Below are 18,233 nucleotides of genomic sequence, written 5' to 3' on the forward strand. Positions count from 1 at the left end.
ATGGTAAGTGGCTACTGCCGCCCATGGACATCTGTAATAAACCCCAGATAGGATTAGATATTCCTACCTGAGGTCGGCCACAGATGCGCCGCTACCCCTGAGGACTAAGCTAGAATGCCTTGGAAAAGTCTTTCTCCCTTACCACACCCTTCAAACCGGAACACAGCAGCACCTAACACTGCAGTTATTAGGTAGAAATAGGTGTGGCGGTGGTGCCGCCGGAGTCGAACCACAAAGGGTTCTACCACCTTCGAACCTTCCTTATTATATTACAATATCTAATATCCTATAGCCCCATCAGAAAATACATCATGTTATAATATAAGAAAATCCGGTGAAAAACTAATTTTGTTGCTTTTAGACCCCATAAAGTCCCACTAATTTAAACCCTTCATTTATTAAGCAGCAAATTTATTTTTAGTAACAAATTAATATAAAACAGATGTTTAATTATTCTAATCACGTAAAACAATTTATTTATTATTTTAATTAGCCATAAATTATAACATCCCATTCCCTTCTAACGTCGTAAGAATAACGTAGCGTTTGCATATTTATATTTTATGTCTAGTCGTAAAATGGTTAAAGTGACAAAATTTATTGTTTGTACCATAAAATTGTAAACAAAAACGTTATCACCGCCGCTGCACAATTTTAAGAGCAGTTCTGTTTTAAAGAGTGGCAAGGTAGATAGATCTACTTGCATTAGATGGACTTTTTAACAGAAGCATACGAGTACAACATGCCTGTGAAGTTGTGACTACCGCCCATGAAAATCTATGACCGAAAAACTACCGAAAGTCCTACTTAAATGTTTTATTCAGATCTTGCTATCTAGAGTAATAACGACCGGTATTATTGTTTGTTATGTTTCGGTGTAATAATTTAATCCCACGCTTAAAAACATAACACAGCATATTTACGCTGCTGTAAGGCAGAAAAGAAGTGGTATTGGTGCCCTTCGCGGTATACCACCTTAATAGATGACGTAACAACGCATATGTGATCGAGTGGAAACTCAAAGCATTAAAGTAAGTCACAATAGTACAATTTAGAATCGCACTCTCAAAAATAGCAATCGTGTTATAGCACAAAATAGAGATATGCGACTGCATCTCAGAATGTACTAAACATTTTGTGTATTATTTTGTATAAAAGTATTTTTATTTCGGACCGTAAAATTTATGTCACTGCCGCAAGTTTCTACAACAAGGTGAATCTACATTCACCATTTACTGTTTTGTTACATCATTTACTGTTTTGTTATCTTTTATATATTGAGGGAAAGCGAAAAAGATAAGGAGCATAATTTTCCATGTTGGTCTGTAAAATGTTGTTAAATTTTACCATATTTTCTGTTGTTAAATTTACTATATTTTTTCTAATAAATCATAACTTATGGTTACAAAAAAGGGCTTCCTGAATGAACCCTGTGCTAGATATTCTTTCGATCAGAACCCTCTATAATATTGTTTTTGTTTATGTCGATCAATTAATAGTTAAAGGTTAGTGTAACATCATATCCATATTCAGACAATTCAGACATATTTTTTGAAGTATTAAAGTTTAGGAAAAATATATTTGACTTATTGTATAATAGTATTTTTAGAATTTTTCCTATAAATATTTTACCTCCAATTGGGTTGAACGCACTAGCCGTGCGTGAAATATTATTAATATTTATTATAGTATTATAGTAAAGTTTCTCTTAAGTGGGTAAAGATTGCGGTGTTAGTTTCGAGGTTAGACCACGAAAACAAAGATCGGTCTCATATAACCGGTGAAAGTGGTAGAGAACGTTTGTAGAGATCGCAGTAGAGTCGGAGGTTTACGCTGCACGTTAGACATGGTTAAACAACCTCGTTCCCACGATAACTGATTAACTGACCGTGGATAACTGGATGGCGGAAGTTAACACTTAAATTATTTCAAAATATTTCTTTAGTTAAGTCAATTATTTTGTTTGTTAGATATTTTAATTGTTTAGTTAGTAAGAATTAATTTATTTATTTACTCATAAAAACCTTTTTATAATATTGAAATTTCTGATGGTAAGTGGATACTTACGCCGAATATCTGTAACCAATACCAGATAAAATAATTCTATCTGAAGTTGGCCATAGATGAGGAGAGAAGTTAATTAAAAAAATACGAGGTATAATAAAAATATTCATAAAAAAATATTAGTACTTATGGGGTGTCAGATTACTTATTTCCTCTTTGAAAAAGTATATATTATTATATTTGTTGAGGGAAATAAATATTATCAGCTTTGTGGTCAGCGAAGTTATTTAAAAAAAATCACATTTTTCTTTTTACAAAAATAAACAAAAGTTCTATCATTTATCGAATTAAAAGGTGTGTACAGAAAATTAAGTCATGTACACTTATTTACATTAACATACAAAGATTTAATTACAATAATAGCCTTCACGGTAATAAAACACTATATTTTAAAGGAATGCTATTTATTTATTTTGAAATTCTCCTTTGTATCTCTTTATTGCTGTAATAAATGAAACTAACCCCGCATTCTCTCGATTTGAAGAAATGCGCGGAACAAAACAAATCTAGTTTAGAAAATACTGAGAAAACGTTTCTGTAGCAAACGAATAGTCACTTTGTTACCGTTATTTACGATTCAGCTATAAAACGAGTCGGACCGAGATTTCAAAACACACGACAATACAAACACTCTACGGTAAATAGATGTACGTGCTAAAACATATATGATACGATGTCGTCTCGGTACACGGACGTCGTGTCGGAAGGTATAAAATATTTAATTCATTTATTTCTTACAATTATGAATTATGGAAATCACATTTCGAACTAGTGATTATTATTAAAACAAAAAACTGCTTATAAATATATGCCTATGTAACTCATATAATTTAGAAGTATCAAACAAAACCACAAACTCAGTCAAACCGTTTGGACAAATACACTCGAAAAATATTACCCTCCGTAGTCGGGTGAAAAATGACGCAGCATTGCATCAAAAATTGTCACGACACGACGTCGTGCCACGTATTGTACAACGATGCGACGTCGTGATGTAAAATTTATATACACCATAGATTTCCAAGCCACATCGTGTCACGACATGACGTCGCAAAGTATAACGATGCGACGTCGTATCGTATGATTGTCTTTTATCCCTACATTGGTACCTACACTGAAATAAAATGCACGTCGGTTTTGTATAATGTTTAACAACCTTGTACTTTATAAGGTAGAGATTTAAGATCTGATTTCTCTACGATACGAGTTCGTACACAAGTGTTTCGACCTTCAGCGCAAGGACTTTTAATTCAACGATATTGGGTAATAAACCTTTAATAAATGCTTCAGAAATAAATGTTAAAAATATGTACATGTAAGCGTATCTCACGAAATCTTTGCTACGTTTTATCATTCAAATTTACCTTATACATAACCGTAGAGATGATCGTAAAGTTTTTACACGTATCGTGGTTACATCTGCCACTAAAAGTTAAGGTATGATTTGAGTTTGCAAAACTCGCCTTTATGAAATTTAACAATGTAATAAAATACAGTTTATTACGCGAAACCAACGAAAACTAGTAAGGAAAATAAGTTACACGTCACAAAAGCGAGCGATTTGGTGAGAGTGAAAGGCATAATATTAACTAATAATATAAACACAAGTTTTACTAATTTTTAATTGTAATTTCATAATTCCTATAAATATGTATTTTTTTATATAGATGTAAATTAACGCCTGTTGTTCATACTCAAACTATCAAGGCTTTGCCTACGAAAAATCGAAGTATGATGGTTTCTAGTATACCTACAGAAATTGTCAAATGTCTTGCTTTCGTATCCAAAACATTGGATAAATTGTTTATAATTGACCAGTGTATATAGTCTATAATAATATATAAATACCACAATGCATATAACTCGTAAACAGTAAAAAGCATAAAGATAAATTAACTTGTCCGTATAAAATTTAACATAAGATTTAGGAAATACAAACAAAATGGGGCCAATTACGGAGCCCTGGCGTACCCTATATCCTTTTAATCCAAGCGGACCGCTCTTTACGACCGCAAACGTCTTGAATAGTAGGTATAAGATCTGTTCTCATTGTCCTGAAACCCACATAAAACTAATTGAAATATTGCGTGGTAAATGGCACGAAGGTAGCAAAAACGCTAAAATTATTGTCGGAGCTGGTTGTGGACTAAATGTATAAGACAAGGTTAATTTCTTACGTTTATGTGGATAGTTCAGTCTTTCTTATTCTTAGATAGTCCTTTATATCGTGTTATTTAATTTCGCAAATAACATATTGGTTAATAGGTAAAAATCATTATTGTTTTTAAGTGGGAGCCCAAAGGTAGTGTCGTAGAGGACTTCGCAGAAAAAATCCGTCGGGAAGGAATATCGGTACAGTATCCGGAACTAATAGTATCTAAAACTTATCTAGCGAAATGAAATACTTGTTTGAAGAAATTTTCGTCCTTCACCTATAGTACAAGTAGTAACTTGTAAAATAACCTGTCTCATGTACAATGAAATCAATATGACATGTTTCATAGCTGCCTGCTGTAAAACTTTTGCACGAATCGACAACAATTTTGTATAGAGCCTCTAATTCATTTGTTGTCAACTTACTATTAATTATACCGCGAATGGTAAGTAGCAACAAAGTGCAATGAAAAAGAGTAGATAACTGGATGAAGCCCTGCAACAACAGGCTCAAACGGTTCTTTTTTACTTTTACATTATGCAGAACTAACCACCATAATTAACAAGCTTTAATTGCATTTACAAATGAATATGAAAATGCCTTTGATTTAATCTGGCAAATTAATAAGGTTTTCTTCGTCTAGTTAGTATATTTGCCCACGAAATATTAAATTTGGACAATTTTACAGTAAGCACAAATTATAAAAATTTCGGTAGGTAAATTGGACGAATTAATGCGACTTAAATCGCCAATTAAATAATTTAAAAATATTAGATTTAGGTAGAATGTTTTTATTGAATTTATAAACCAAAACAATGAATAAATTAGATAAGAATAAGCAGCAAAAGTAAAACTGTACAAATAAAAAAAAATGTCAGGTTTTGGTTTCTCATAATGTGATGTATCATGAATTTGATCGGTGAAGCTGGAATGGTCGCAAGGGGATCTAACTGCATTACTACACCCTGAAAAAAAATGAAGTAAGTCGAAACATACCGAAAATATTTATAACAAAATTATGAAATGACATTTGTACCTTTTTTTTTTGTTTACGAGGGGGAAACCTTCGAAAGGTACCCGACGACGTGGGGGCGACGCCGGGTTATGTGGGATTTTTACTGCACTAAAACCCCCCCGGTGGCCGTCCTCAACGCTTGTTGGAGAACTCCGGGATCTCCGAGGGAACACAACCGGAGTCCTCCAAGCGCGATGCCCCGGTCGGGCTCTGCCCCGGGGGAGCTAACATGTCATTTGTACCTATGCCACGTCGCTTTAAATAAAACGTATTAATATAAAATATCCTCGTTTTTTAAAATAGATTTCTCTTTATCTGATAATTATAGATACAAGGTAACCATACAAACGCATTTATTTTTCACATCTATGCGGAAAAGAATTTTTATGGGTGCCGTATTAGAAACTTATTAGTTACTTAATTACAGGGTATTTATTAAAACTTCCAGGTTATTTATTTATTGGAGAGATGATATTTATCAACGAGAACAGAATCCACCCTCTATAGTATACACACTATAGTATTCGGATGTTAGATTCGTATTTAAGGGGATCATAAAATGGATTTAATAACATAAAACATTTCGCGTTTGTCACAATCTTTGCTTAATGCATTGCCACCTGAGGACTAAATTGGAATGCCTCGTAATAAACGGGAACTATCTCTCCCTCACCCTTCAAACATAGATTAGTAAAGATACTTCGCCGCCTGGAAATTGAATGAAGCGACAAACGGCTTATTAGTAAGTTCTTTTTTTGAATTCTTGAAAAATAAAAACATTTTTAGAGAAAATTTACGAATAAATAACTAATACTGCGTAATTTACATACTAAATAAATAATTATTTCAAATATTTTAGGGACATTTTAGCTCGGAGACGTGGCAAAACTTTTTAACGCAACTATTTCAATTCTCAAAACTGGGTACATTTTCTTGTTAGGAGTGAGTAATCTTTACTAATCTATGCCTTCAAACTGGACACTGCTACGAGTATTTTAATCAGATATATGTCAGCGATACAACCAAGAACAGTTTCACCATCCTTAAAGTTATTAATGTGTGGAGTCACCATCTGTTGCCTTTAGCAATCATTAAACATAACGTACACGTGTCAATTTCTACTATCTTATACAAGAATAAATTATAATTAGACGGTAAAATGTATTTCAAGGCGATATTTGGGTGAACGTGTAACATCTCGGGTCACGTCGTCACTTTCAAGATGAAATCGTGATTAGGTGTGGCCTTCGTCGGTTAATTAGTACTTTGTGTTTACATCTACGATGTTTGGTATCTCTTTCAGCCATTTAAAAGGTTTAGAATAAAACAAGGTTAAAGTAATAATATTCTTATTACAGTATTAAAAACTTTAACATGGGTTAAAACGATGTATTAGTATTAGATAATAAAATAATTGGAATAATTGAGATAATAATTAAAATAATTTTATGGTCACTACACCGAATGACACGTATGTCAATGTGTCATAAGTGTTCAACCTTTTAGTTTCTTAAAATCTCACGATATAATCTGTGTGCAGATGTTTAACTTTGTAGACCAGTTACGATCTCCGAGCCCCGGAATTACGCGCTTCATACGACTAACTCCGTGTCATTGTTCCAGAAGTGTGGAGCGCGGGCGGCGGGGGCGGCGCGGCAGCATGCGGTAGCAGCGGCATGGACCTGAAACACGAGGTGGCGTACCGAGGGTTGCCGAACCAGGTGAAGGCGGAGCCGGGGGTCAGCCACAACGGGCACCCGGTGAACGGCCACGTGCGCGACTGGATGGCGGGCGGCGGCGGCTCCCCGTCCCCGGGGGCAGCCACTACCCAGCCGCAGCCGAACAACGGGTACTCCTCGCCGCTGTCCTCCGGCAGCTACGGACCCTATAGTCCGAATGGGAAAATAGGTTAGTCACCATTTTCATTATTTATTTAAGACGTTATAATATTTGTTTAAACGACTTCACAAAATTTAATTCAATTGTTTTTAATGTGTTACGAGATAGTTGTCCTTTATTTGTTACCGGATTTTCCGTAATTTATAATGTTTGTGTTTGTGCTACTATAATTACCTGAAATATAATTATGATAATATTGTTTATGTCTACAATTTTAATGTTTAATAACAAAATTATTTTAAAGTCTGTCCTTGAGTTAAATATCACTTCTCAAACAACAAAGCGTATAATTTTGTATTAAAAGTAACTTACTGTTCTGAAAATCAAATATCATGTTCGACAGACAGGTTATTGATATCAACGGTTTAGGAAATAGCGCCACAATAACAGACTGTGATACATTAGGACGCAGGATGTCAGAGACGCTATATATAGATATCCAAAACGGAAATAATAGCAATAACAATAACATTACTCTAAAACCAAACAACTGTTGTAAATATTTACGATATAGTATTGATCGAAGTTTTAACCTATTTCTAATGTATAAATACTAAAACTTAATAGGCTGTAATATGTCAATATTTTCTGTTTAATTAAAAGACATAACATAGAGATAAGTGCAATCAATATAATTATTATAATTTCATGATATGTATATATGTATGTACAATTTTGGGTACTTGTACGTTGTACATGACAAAACATGTTTTATGTCATATATTTGCAAAAATGTAATTCATATTAATCAAAGAAAACGTAAAAGTCTCAAAATATTTTATATTCAGATACGTTTAATTAATATTTTACAAACATGATTAAAAGACAAACAATTTTTTTTATAAAAAATAAAATACTAAAGGCATTAACAAATACTTGGTGCCTAACGTCTTCCAATCTCAATAGCGTTTTACACAAATACCTCATATCATACTTAGTTATCTAAGTTCCGTACTAAATGTATGTACTCGTAGCAAAAGAATACGGTTAAACACTCTCAAAGTTATCTAAGTAAATGGCCACTCTACATAACAAATGCAACTGCTCAAACACGTCTTGCTGAAACATTGCGTTACACGACCTACTTCAGATAACATAATATGTATAACGCGTGTTACTTTGTTTTTACTTTCACGATCACCGGCGAGAAAGCGACGGAAATTCTTCGCTTTACTTATAATGAAAAGTGATTTAAAAGTGGTGGAATTTTTCGTTTCACTTATTTAGCCTAATAAAAGCAGGGTAAAACTTGTGTGTGTGTTTAGTCAGAAATAGTGTGAAAGTGTTAATTATAACGCATGAAGAATATGAGACATCCTTAATTAGGCCTCTACTGCAGGAACGCATTTTAACTGTCTTCAGGACTCTTGTCTTGTCTTGATCAGTTGTAAATGTCAGCAGTAACCGCTTTATTAGACTGCGTGCTATTTCACTGTTCCTATTTCATACGAAAAAGCCATTGTTTTCTGACACGGACAAAACCAATCCGAGAATTATTCTTTGCCACGGGTTTTCTACAATTGTACGGCTTAAAAATGTGTATATTACCACATTTTCAAAATGAGTATATTTACGTCAAACCTTTAGGAAAACCGTAACGATTTTTCAAATCAAAAGTCAAGTCTAAAATGTCACTCAATATTATGATCGTTTCTCTTATATAGTAGGACCGATACATTTGCGTAACCGCGGGGGGCTGAGCAGTAATCTCATATTCAATGCGTGGCCCACATACTGCTAACAAAGAACTACAATAGTCCATTTCCTAACAGCCTTCGGTGACGACCTCAGGGAATGAGTGGTAACACGGCAATTAATAGTATGGTGCTGTGATGTCCCTGAAATCCTTACTCCTTACTAATAATATAAATCCGAAAGTAACTCTGTCTGTCTGTCTGTCTGTCTGGTTGTCTCTTCTTCACGCCCAAACTACTGAACCGATTTTAATGAAATTTTGTACAAAGATAGTCTGAGACCCGAGAAAGGACATAGGATAGTTTTTATCCCGGAAATCCCACAGGAACTAGGGATGGCGATCTAAGATCGGAGAATCGATATTTTGGGCCCAAAACATCGATTATTTTAATCGATATTAGTAAGGATTGAATCGTAAACTATGCATTTGATCAAGTGATGATCTTTAGCAAAGTTGAAGGTAAAAGTAAAGTAAAAAGAAGGTAAAAAGGAATTTTCAGTTTTATGTTATATTATTTTCTTTTAAACGCGGGCGAAGCCGCGGGCAAAAACTAGTATATGTATAATGGAAACGTGAAAAGCGCAAAGCCTTGGTGCTGAATGATCGAATGTCGTGTTCTTACGTTTTTCATGTTACTTGGCACCCTTGCCAATGGAGGTAATGGTCGAGTAATATTTATGGTAAATCCATATCTGTTTAATTATTTACCACATGATCGTACATAAAAATGTACTAGAATTATATTACTATTCGATAAACGCGATCTGGACTTTTGGACATCACTAAATCAAATTATCAAACAAACACTAACTACATAATTACATTAAAGGTATAAAATATGAACTAAGATATTATTTTATGTCTGCATTTTTAATAGAAAATACATTTCTCCACAAAGAAATATAGTGACGGGGTGTAAATGTAATTTCCATTACGAATAAAAAACAGATATTTCGCACCATTAATTTAACCGCTTTCATTCATAGCAAGGGCTGGAGACAGATCCAGAAACAGCGGTTTTATTAATAGCACAGACAGCTCAAATGCCGGGTTTGGGAAATTAATTACTTCCATGACGTAGTACAAATTGAAAATGTGAGATTGTAGAGACAGGGCTTAAAGTTGTGAATAGGAATGTTGAATTTGTAATCGGTTTTGGTATTGGTATAGCACTACACCATAAAATAAATAAAGAACAGAGAGTAACCATGTATACTGTATAGTCCGCGCCAAACTGCTAGTCCGCTCTGAAGTTGTTACGACCAGGTGTAGTCATACAATTTGCTACGGCGACGCGATTCATTTCCATATTCAGAGCGGACTAGCAGGTTTACGCGGACTATATGTATGTATTACCTATTGATAACATGATATTGTTATTGTTATTATCTATTGATATTGATACGCTTAACAAGGTGGTAGAACCGACTGTGGTGCCACTCTGGCGGCACCACCGCAACATCTATTTCTGCTTGACAACAGCAATATTGAGCGCTGCTGTGTTCTAGTTTTAAGGATATGGTAAAGGAGAGATCCGAGGCATTCCAAATTAGTCCTCCGGGGTAGTAAATCAGTTGCCAACCTCAGCTAGGAATCTAATCTTATTGGAGATTGGTTACGGACGCCCATAAACGGCAGTGCCTACCATAAAATGGACTGGGTGCTCGTTTACTCAATATTATAAAAAATACGCGTAAAATAAAATGTTATCAGTGACATAATCATATTTTTAGAACAATTCAATGACTTCATACCAACATTATTAGTCAAGATATCGTTAAAATCACATCCGACCTCACTGACCTCATTGACACCACAAATAAGGTCGCCTGTTCATTATCAGCCGGTTGTGAGCAAACATGAGGTTATTTCTCTTGCTGATAAGTATGAAAGGGAATCCGCGACATCAATTTTAACTGATTTTGAAAGCAGATAATATAATTAGGTTTTTAATAAACAAGCAATATGCTTTTTGTTAAGTTTGGCAAGGATAAAATTATGACGTAGGGATTATTTTCCTAAATAAATCTTAAATTTATATTCTTAATTCATAGGTTTTATAAGAGGTATTGAAAGGTTACCAGCTTTAGTAGTAGTAGTAGAACCAATACGGTTCCACCGGGAAGGCACCATCGCCTCCGTTTCAAGCATGAAGCTCTCCTATATTTCGGTTGAAGGGGATAGATGCCGACTGACTTACTTATACGGCGATCATCTGAGTCCCCATCATTGGTAACGCATGTCACCTATGTGCATTCTCACAGATGACCATGATCCTCTTCTTCTACTTTAATCATATAAAAAACGGTCTATCAAATAATTTCAGAGGAATTCAAACACTTAACGCGGTTCGTGCGTTTATCGCTGTTAAAAGGATTTTTCCGTGTTTATCGTTATCGTCAATGCTGATAGCGAGGGCAACGACCCCGTTGCGTGACGGTGACGTACAGACAATTGTTCGAAAAACACGCTTCATTACTCAAATTATGCATATTAAATAACAATTAGGTGACGTACGTGTTATTCGTGTACTTTGGTTTGCTTTGTATGGTAATCTATTTACCAATACATGATTTATGTTATTTTTTGTTCGTATACTTTTAAATGTATTAAATTTTACTTATGAGCGCCTAATAGCGCTATTGAGTTATTATTTTTTTTTTGTTTTCCTACTCAACATTCGTAAAATATAGGTACTTAAAAAAATAATACATGGCAATTTAAGAATATAGCTTATGTGACTTTCACAGTTCATACCAATCCAATGATTCCTCTTATGTTAAAAACCGTCAAGCCGTTTGCACCGCAGGGCGTGAGACATACATTACATTCGCTCAAAAAACATTACCTCCTGCAAACGGGTAAATATCTATTTAAAACTTACCACTGATAAACTTACAAATAATAGGTATACAGTTGTCTTACCCCTTCGCGTAGAAGTAGGGATAAAAATCGTTATTTTGAATTTTTGATTTTTCTTTTCTCTAACTAGGTCTTTTAGGAATTAAAGCTTGCCATAAAAGATAGGCGCAAAACTTTCAAAAGCTTACTTTAATTGTAGGCATAAATTTTTGCTGCAGCATAAATTACTAAGCGGTATCAAATATTATAAAGATTTAGCTCTTCTCGGGGAAAGAATTGCAAATTATTATAATAAATGTATATCGGGTTTATTGCTAAAATTGCAATAATAATGATAATGATACTGAGAATTCCAGTTTATTTCCCTAAGTTAATGTATTTTGCAAAAGATTTATAACATCCGCCCTAGATACACTGATATCTTGAGTCCAGTGAGTTCTACTTCTAATAGATACTAATTGCGTAAAATAAATTAGTTTTACATCTTACAAAATACTTTATACTGAGCGTTTATATTAAATGTAATAGCGTAATACACAAAGAACATTTTACAATACATTATAAACATATTGACATAATTTGAAAAATATACTTTTACAATTGTCACTACAATTTTAATTCATTTATTAAAACTTATTATTAAACACCGAACCAGTCTGATCGAAAAATCTGGAACTTTTAAATTAAAATATCGCACCGGCACGTGAGGGTAAAGAAAAAATAAGAATGGCTATATTCCACAGACGTTGCATTGACGATATTTGAAGTATTTAAAGAATTCCTAATTTAAAAATATTTAGAATCGTCCGCAACAAAGTAAAGAACGTCGGACGACGTTATTATTATTATTCAACTTGAGGGTATTGAATTGAACTTTTTTATTACTGATATTCATTAACAAGTTAAAAATAAATTTGTTTTTAATTTCAATTTTTCTTTTCAATACAGGCAATAAATTATAATTGATTACAAGCAGATTGCTTAATTTATTCTACACATGGTAGATTAAAAATTATTTTACACGTCAAAATTAAATATTATTATCAATTACTTTTAATATTCTCGTATTTTTTCTGTATTTTTATGACATATCGTGAAGAAACCATAAACAAAATTAATTCTAACCAAAAGCTTATTCAAATATGACTCGTCAAACGTAATTCAAAATGGCGTCACCACCCAAACATCTCACTGTTCGATAAAATCTTACCGTTGTACGAGTAAAACCTGCCCGTTCAGACGCAAACATAACTTTACGTGCGCTCTATAAAATATTTCAATGCTGTTATTTTACTACGTCGTACCTAAACGAATCGAGGTGTAGGTATTATTTCGTCTAGATTGTGTATGTAGGTAGAAAACTGTTTCTGTAAAAATGTAAGAAATATCAATGCTGATATTAGTTTCCTCTGAACATGAAAAGGGTGAGGTTAAGTTAGGTTAGGTGATTAGACTAATGTGCAACGCTGATAAAATTGCCGGTTGTTATGTACACGTTGAGAACAAGGTGAACTTTATAACATTTAAAGCTAATAGATAGATTATTAGTGTTTAGATTACTGTGACGCCTTGTCCTTATTAGCCTTAGCGAAATAGGCTCATTTGAAAGGTGTTGTAATTTAGAGGCATTTACGTGAAATCTTCAAACTTAGATACATCCAGGTTTCCTTACGCAAATCCAAATCTTAGTGATCGTTTACACTTCTACTTCAATTTGAATTGTATACAATTACTGATACAATAAAAACGGTTTCATCCTTCAAATTTATTTTCCTATAGTTTAATGTTTGTATGTATAAATTATATTATCTGTATGCAAATAAAAGCGCGACATTTTCTTGTCTATGATATTTATGACAGTCCGGTTACTGAACTGGATTCGATTTTTAAAACGCCCGAATCCATTTTGCGGTTGAAACGATTGAACGGTTCAATGTTTATTAGACAAGCTATTTAAGGAAGCCGTAATTCACGGGGTCGGAGTCGTTAAGTTTCGATTTATATATAACTTGTTTCAAAAAGTAATTTAATTCAAAATGGCGGCTTTTGTTTATGTTTTGTTTTGAAGTTAGTTTCGTGGTTCAACTTTGGAAATGCCACCGGTAAACCTATTTTTGCCTTCTTCTTTATGAAAACGATTTTAAGTACTGCTATCATAGATAAGTATAGATATCTCACCGCCTTGTAATTGAAGGAAGCCATTAAATGGCTTAAATGGCTGACAATGTGTCAGCCGTTTAATGGCTGTCATGGCGTAATTTACGCGTAACAATGCCGACATGTGCAGCAATAACACGAAATCGAGGAAAAAGTGTGGAGAAATATCGTTTCATTCGTAAATGCTCTAAAAACTACATTTATTTAAATATTTTTCAAACACGAAAATAGATGACAGTGACAATTTAATTGGCAAAACTTGTTACATTTTCTTGCTACGAGTGAGTAATCTTTACTAATCTATGTTTGCTAAGGAGGATATGTGGTAAGAGAGATACTTATACGAGGCGTTCCAGCTTGGTTCTTAAGTGTGACAACACATCTTTAGCCGACCCCAGGTCGGACGCTAATCCTATCTGGAGTTGAAAACAGATGTCCATGTGCAGCAGGCCACTTACCATCACTAACAGATTGAATAAGAGGTGAATAAAATGTTGCCGGTTTGGAATACATTTTTATTGGACCGAGTTATATTTAAATACTAGCTCGTACCTTCGACGATAATTAATAACAGAAATATTTTAAGCGATTTTAATCATTCGTTCTATTAGTTAGCAATCTGTAATTTTCCGTAGATTTTAATCATAGATATGTTTTATTTAAATTTGACTGTAAGAAAATTGTTGGCCCAACTTTAATATATGTTATCGGTTATATATGATAAATATATGACAACCTAATAGTGAAATAGAAAATCTTTAAGATGTACAACTTGTTTATGTTGAGTTTTATGTTGAATTTGACACTATTTCAGCGTAGTGCAATAAATATTTTAAATGTAGAGCCATCTGTAAGGAATCATTTATATTAATTTATAGATAACTAGTTGTGGTCGCGGCTATGACCGCTCTAAAAAAAACATGACATATATATAACTAAAAATTTGTACCTTTATTGGAATGACACTGCCCCATCTGTCGAAAATTGTTCGTACCAACTCAGAAACCTTCGTAGACTCTTGCACAACAACTTTGCTACAGATTATAACATGACCATGTGCATAATTTACGATTTTATAAAGAACATACCTACAGACAAACATTCACTTTTTTATATCACTTTAATTATATCTGACGTTTTAAATAGTAAAGCATTTTGTGTGCCGACAAGACAAAAGTATCCTTATTTTTAGCATTCATAAATTTATTAAATGTTCTTTTATCTCGAAGTCAACCCTGTTCAGAATTCTGATTTGACGGATAAGAAAGTCAATGCAAAAGAGACATTGCATATTCTCAAGGTAACAAGTCTGTGTCATTTCCTTCGTAAGGCACGACTAGTAAATGCTGAGTACTAAGCAGGACCTCATTTTAGTATGTCTAGTGTCTACCGATCTACTCAGACCCTTCAAACCCGAGAAGGTGGCGCTGTAGTGGGTACATAAATCTCTGGATTTGTTTTGTAGAATAAGGCATATTAGATTAAAGTTAGTTATAATATCATTGAATAAAGTTTCAATAAATCCAAATAAAATGGACAGGTTTAGGTTTTATGCCAATAAAAATTATACATTTTTAATATCAAATAAAATTTCTAACAAGTCGATATATGAGAATACTCTTACAAGATTTATCTTAACAACTTTCTGAACGAAACTTCAATATCTATATTAATGGCGACTATCAAAACGTCGAGAAGAATACACACAGCAATCTAGTCTAGATCCGAGACGACAAACAATATTGTACGATAGCAAATAAAACGATACTATCGTATACAATACAGTGATTTATGTCACGTAACAATGGATATGCGAAAACTTAAACATAAACTGTACCCTTACCATGAGTTTTCAAAACGTCCTACAATTTTACGTTACGTTTATTCAATCCATTATTCTCTTCCGTTTTGTCAATTTAGACATTTAATGTTACCTTACTGATACATAGTTCTAATATAATCCGCTAGGGGCGCTGATTGGAAATTGTATGGGCATATACGTAAAGAAATACCAAAACAGTAATATTTGTCAAAACGTAAAAACTCATGGTAAGGGAACTGTACTTATATTGCTGTTGTCATCGCATTTCCTTTCAACTTGCGATGGAATAAATATCGATGTACAATTTTATTGTTGACTTACATATGTATTGTGCTGAATGCTAACAAAACGTATTATTTATTTATTTATTTATTTAATTTTGTAACACCTTAAACTAAGGGTAACAAGGGAGGACTTAATGCCTAATGGCATTCTCTGCCAGTCAACCCTGGGCGATGGCGACATTATGTGGTAGGCATTTATTATGTACAAGCAGTGATAGCCTAGTGGTTAAGAAACGCGGCCTCTTGATCGAGAGGTCCGAGGTTCAAATCACCACGCACCTCTGATTTAACAAAGTTATGTGCGTATTAGAAGTTAATTATCACTTGCTTAAACGGTGAAGGAAAACATCGTGAGGAAACCTGCATACCTGAGAAATCTTAAAAAAAAAAAACAAAGTTTTCGAAGGTATGTCAAGTCTACCAACACGCACTTGGCCAGCGCGGTGGACTATGGCCTAATCCTTCTCATTCTGAGAGGAGACTCGAGCCCAGCAGTGGGACAATAATGGGTTGATGATGATTTATTATGTGCTCGATCATCGTGTACACACGTGTTAGGTACGTATGGGATATAATGAAAGTAAACGTGTTATCGGTCATTTAATTTCCATTAAAGGATTTAATTGCTTTAAGTTTGATGTTAAGTTTGAAGTGTGTGGTCAAATCAATATAAAAATTAAAAATATAATGTTCATTCTACTATGAATATCTTAGAATACAAATAGGTTAAAGGACAAGAAGTCAAAACTGCATTTTATAAGTTGAAGAACCCCTGCTACCTTTGAGGACTAAGCTGGAATGCTTTGGAAAAGTATGTCTCCCTTACCACACTCCTCAAACCAGAACATAGCGGCGCTTAACACTGCTGCTTTAGGCAGATGTAGATGTAGCGGTAATGCCGCCGGAATCAAACCATAAAGGGTTCTTCCCCTTTCCATTCCCTTTTTCATTTTCATTCCCATTCCCTTTTTCAATGCGTGTAATAATACTTATTCATTATATTTCAACCACATTAATATTCGAAACGGCCTAAATAGTTTAGATACTATCAAAACAGGTAAATCTCATAAATATAAGCTAATAAAAACCTTTGTTTTAAACAACAAACGAATATATTTGCTCGTGCATACTTCAATTATGCAAATGAACATAGTTATCTACATCAGAATATTGATAACTCTATGTGCGCTCGGAAAACGAAACTAACACTGAATAGTACAAACAGAATACATGGAACAATTTTATTGGGGGTTATACCTATATTAAACTTGCCTTGTTAGCGTGGGCGGGTCAAATTTTGGACCTACTAAAAAGCATAAAACTGTTTAATATAAATTTATCTATACCCAATTATGTAAGCTTTACATACTTAAGTTTTATAACTTTAACTAGAGTATTATTCCTTAAGAAGCTGCATAATATGATTTTTAATTCCTCAAAACAATATTGGTTTGACAGTTTACTGATATGCAATTTATGTTTATTTTAGTATGAAAATCTAATAGCTTCTCTAAATTTATTGCACCACAAAACGATACCATCTTCATACTTCGCCGAGCGTTATTTACACGACAAATAATGTCCCTTCCTAATTCCTAGTGATACATAAAACATGAAGTAAATCGAATTACCTACTTAGAATAGGTCATTATATCATTTATACCTGACTTAGCAACAAGACATGGCATGGCATTTACCTCTGGGATCATTACGTAATAATACATAAACGTTGACGTCATAATATGGATGTTAATTTATTGGAATTTAATTTACACTGGCAACCGTCTTTATTAGTAGTATATCTATGCTGGCAACATAATATAGCCAGATTATTTTACACCAACGCTACCTGGAATGTTATTAATAATACATTCTATAAGCATGATGTAGAAAACATTGAAAACAAAGTAATTAAAGGTATTAAAAATTAAATTCTTATAGAATTTAAAAAGAGCTGATATTTTTCCTAGCTTTTAATCAGTAAGCAATAAATGTTATTAACCTTGTACCTAATAAACAAACTTAAATTAAACTTGCAGCATCGCGTAGAATTAAATAATAATTGAATTTAGACAATAAATCAATCAACATTCGTATTATTCATGTGAAGCCGACATTTACATGTTTGGTTGTATACAAGGGCATTGACAAGTGTTGGTGTAGGTATTTACATTTCACAATCGTAGAACACGTGAACGTAATTTAATTAACTGAATAAATATACCTAACCGCTCCTTATAAATAATGAGATACGTTAGCACCCCTTTAAATACTAAAGG

General features: G+C 33.6%; 1 protein-coding gene across 4 annotated transcripts in view; it reads left to right on the forward strand.

Moving 5' to 3' along the window:
* EcR (ecdysone receptor) overlaps nt 1-18,233 on the forward strand; it is a 346,125-nt gene that overhangs the window by 186,033 nt on the left and 141,859 nt on the right. For 3 of the 4 annotated variants that reach the window (XM_073088156.1, XM_073088155.1, XM_073088153.1), the window contains one exon: nt 6,858-7,142. In XM_073088156.1, the coding sequence (XP_072944257.1) occupies nt 6,911-7,142 (232 nt within the window). In that variant the 5' untranslated portion in view covers nt 6,858-6,910. The remainder of the gene's footprint in view (nt 1-6,857; nt 7,143-18,233) is intronic. The other variant, XM_073088154.1, reaches the window with a different exon arrangement.

Source organism: Epargyreus clarus, unplaced genomic scaffold (assembly GCF_041222505.1).
Source record: "Epargyreus clarus isolate Ecla_fem2 unplaced genomic scaffold, WU_Ecla_fem_2.2 ptg000026l, whole genome shotgun sequence".
Taxonomy (NCBI): domain Eukaryota; kingdom Metazoa; phylum Arthropoda; class Insecta; order Lepidoptera; family Hesperiidae; genus Epargyreus; species Epargyreus clarus.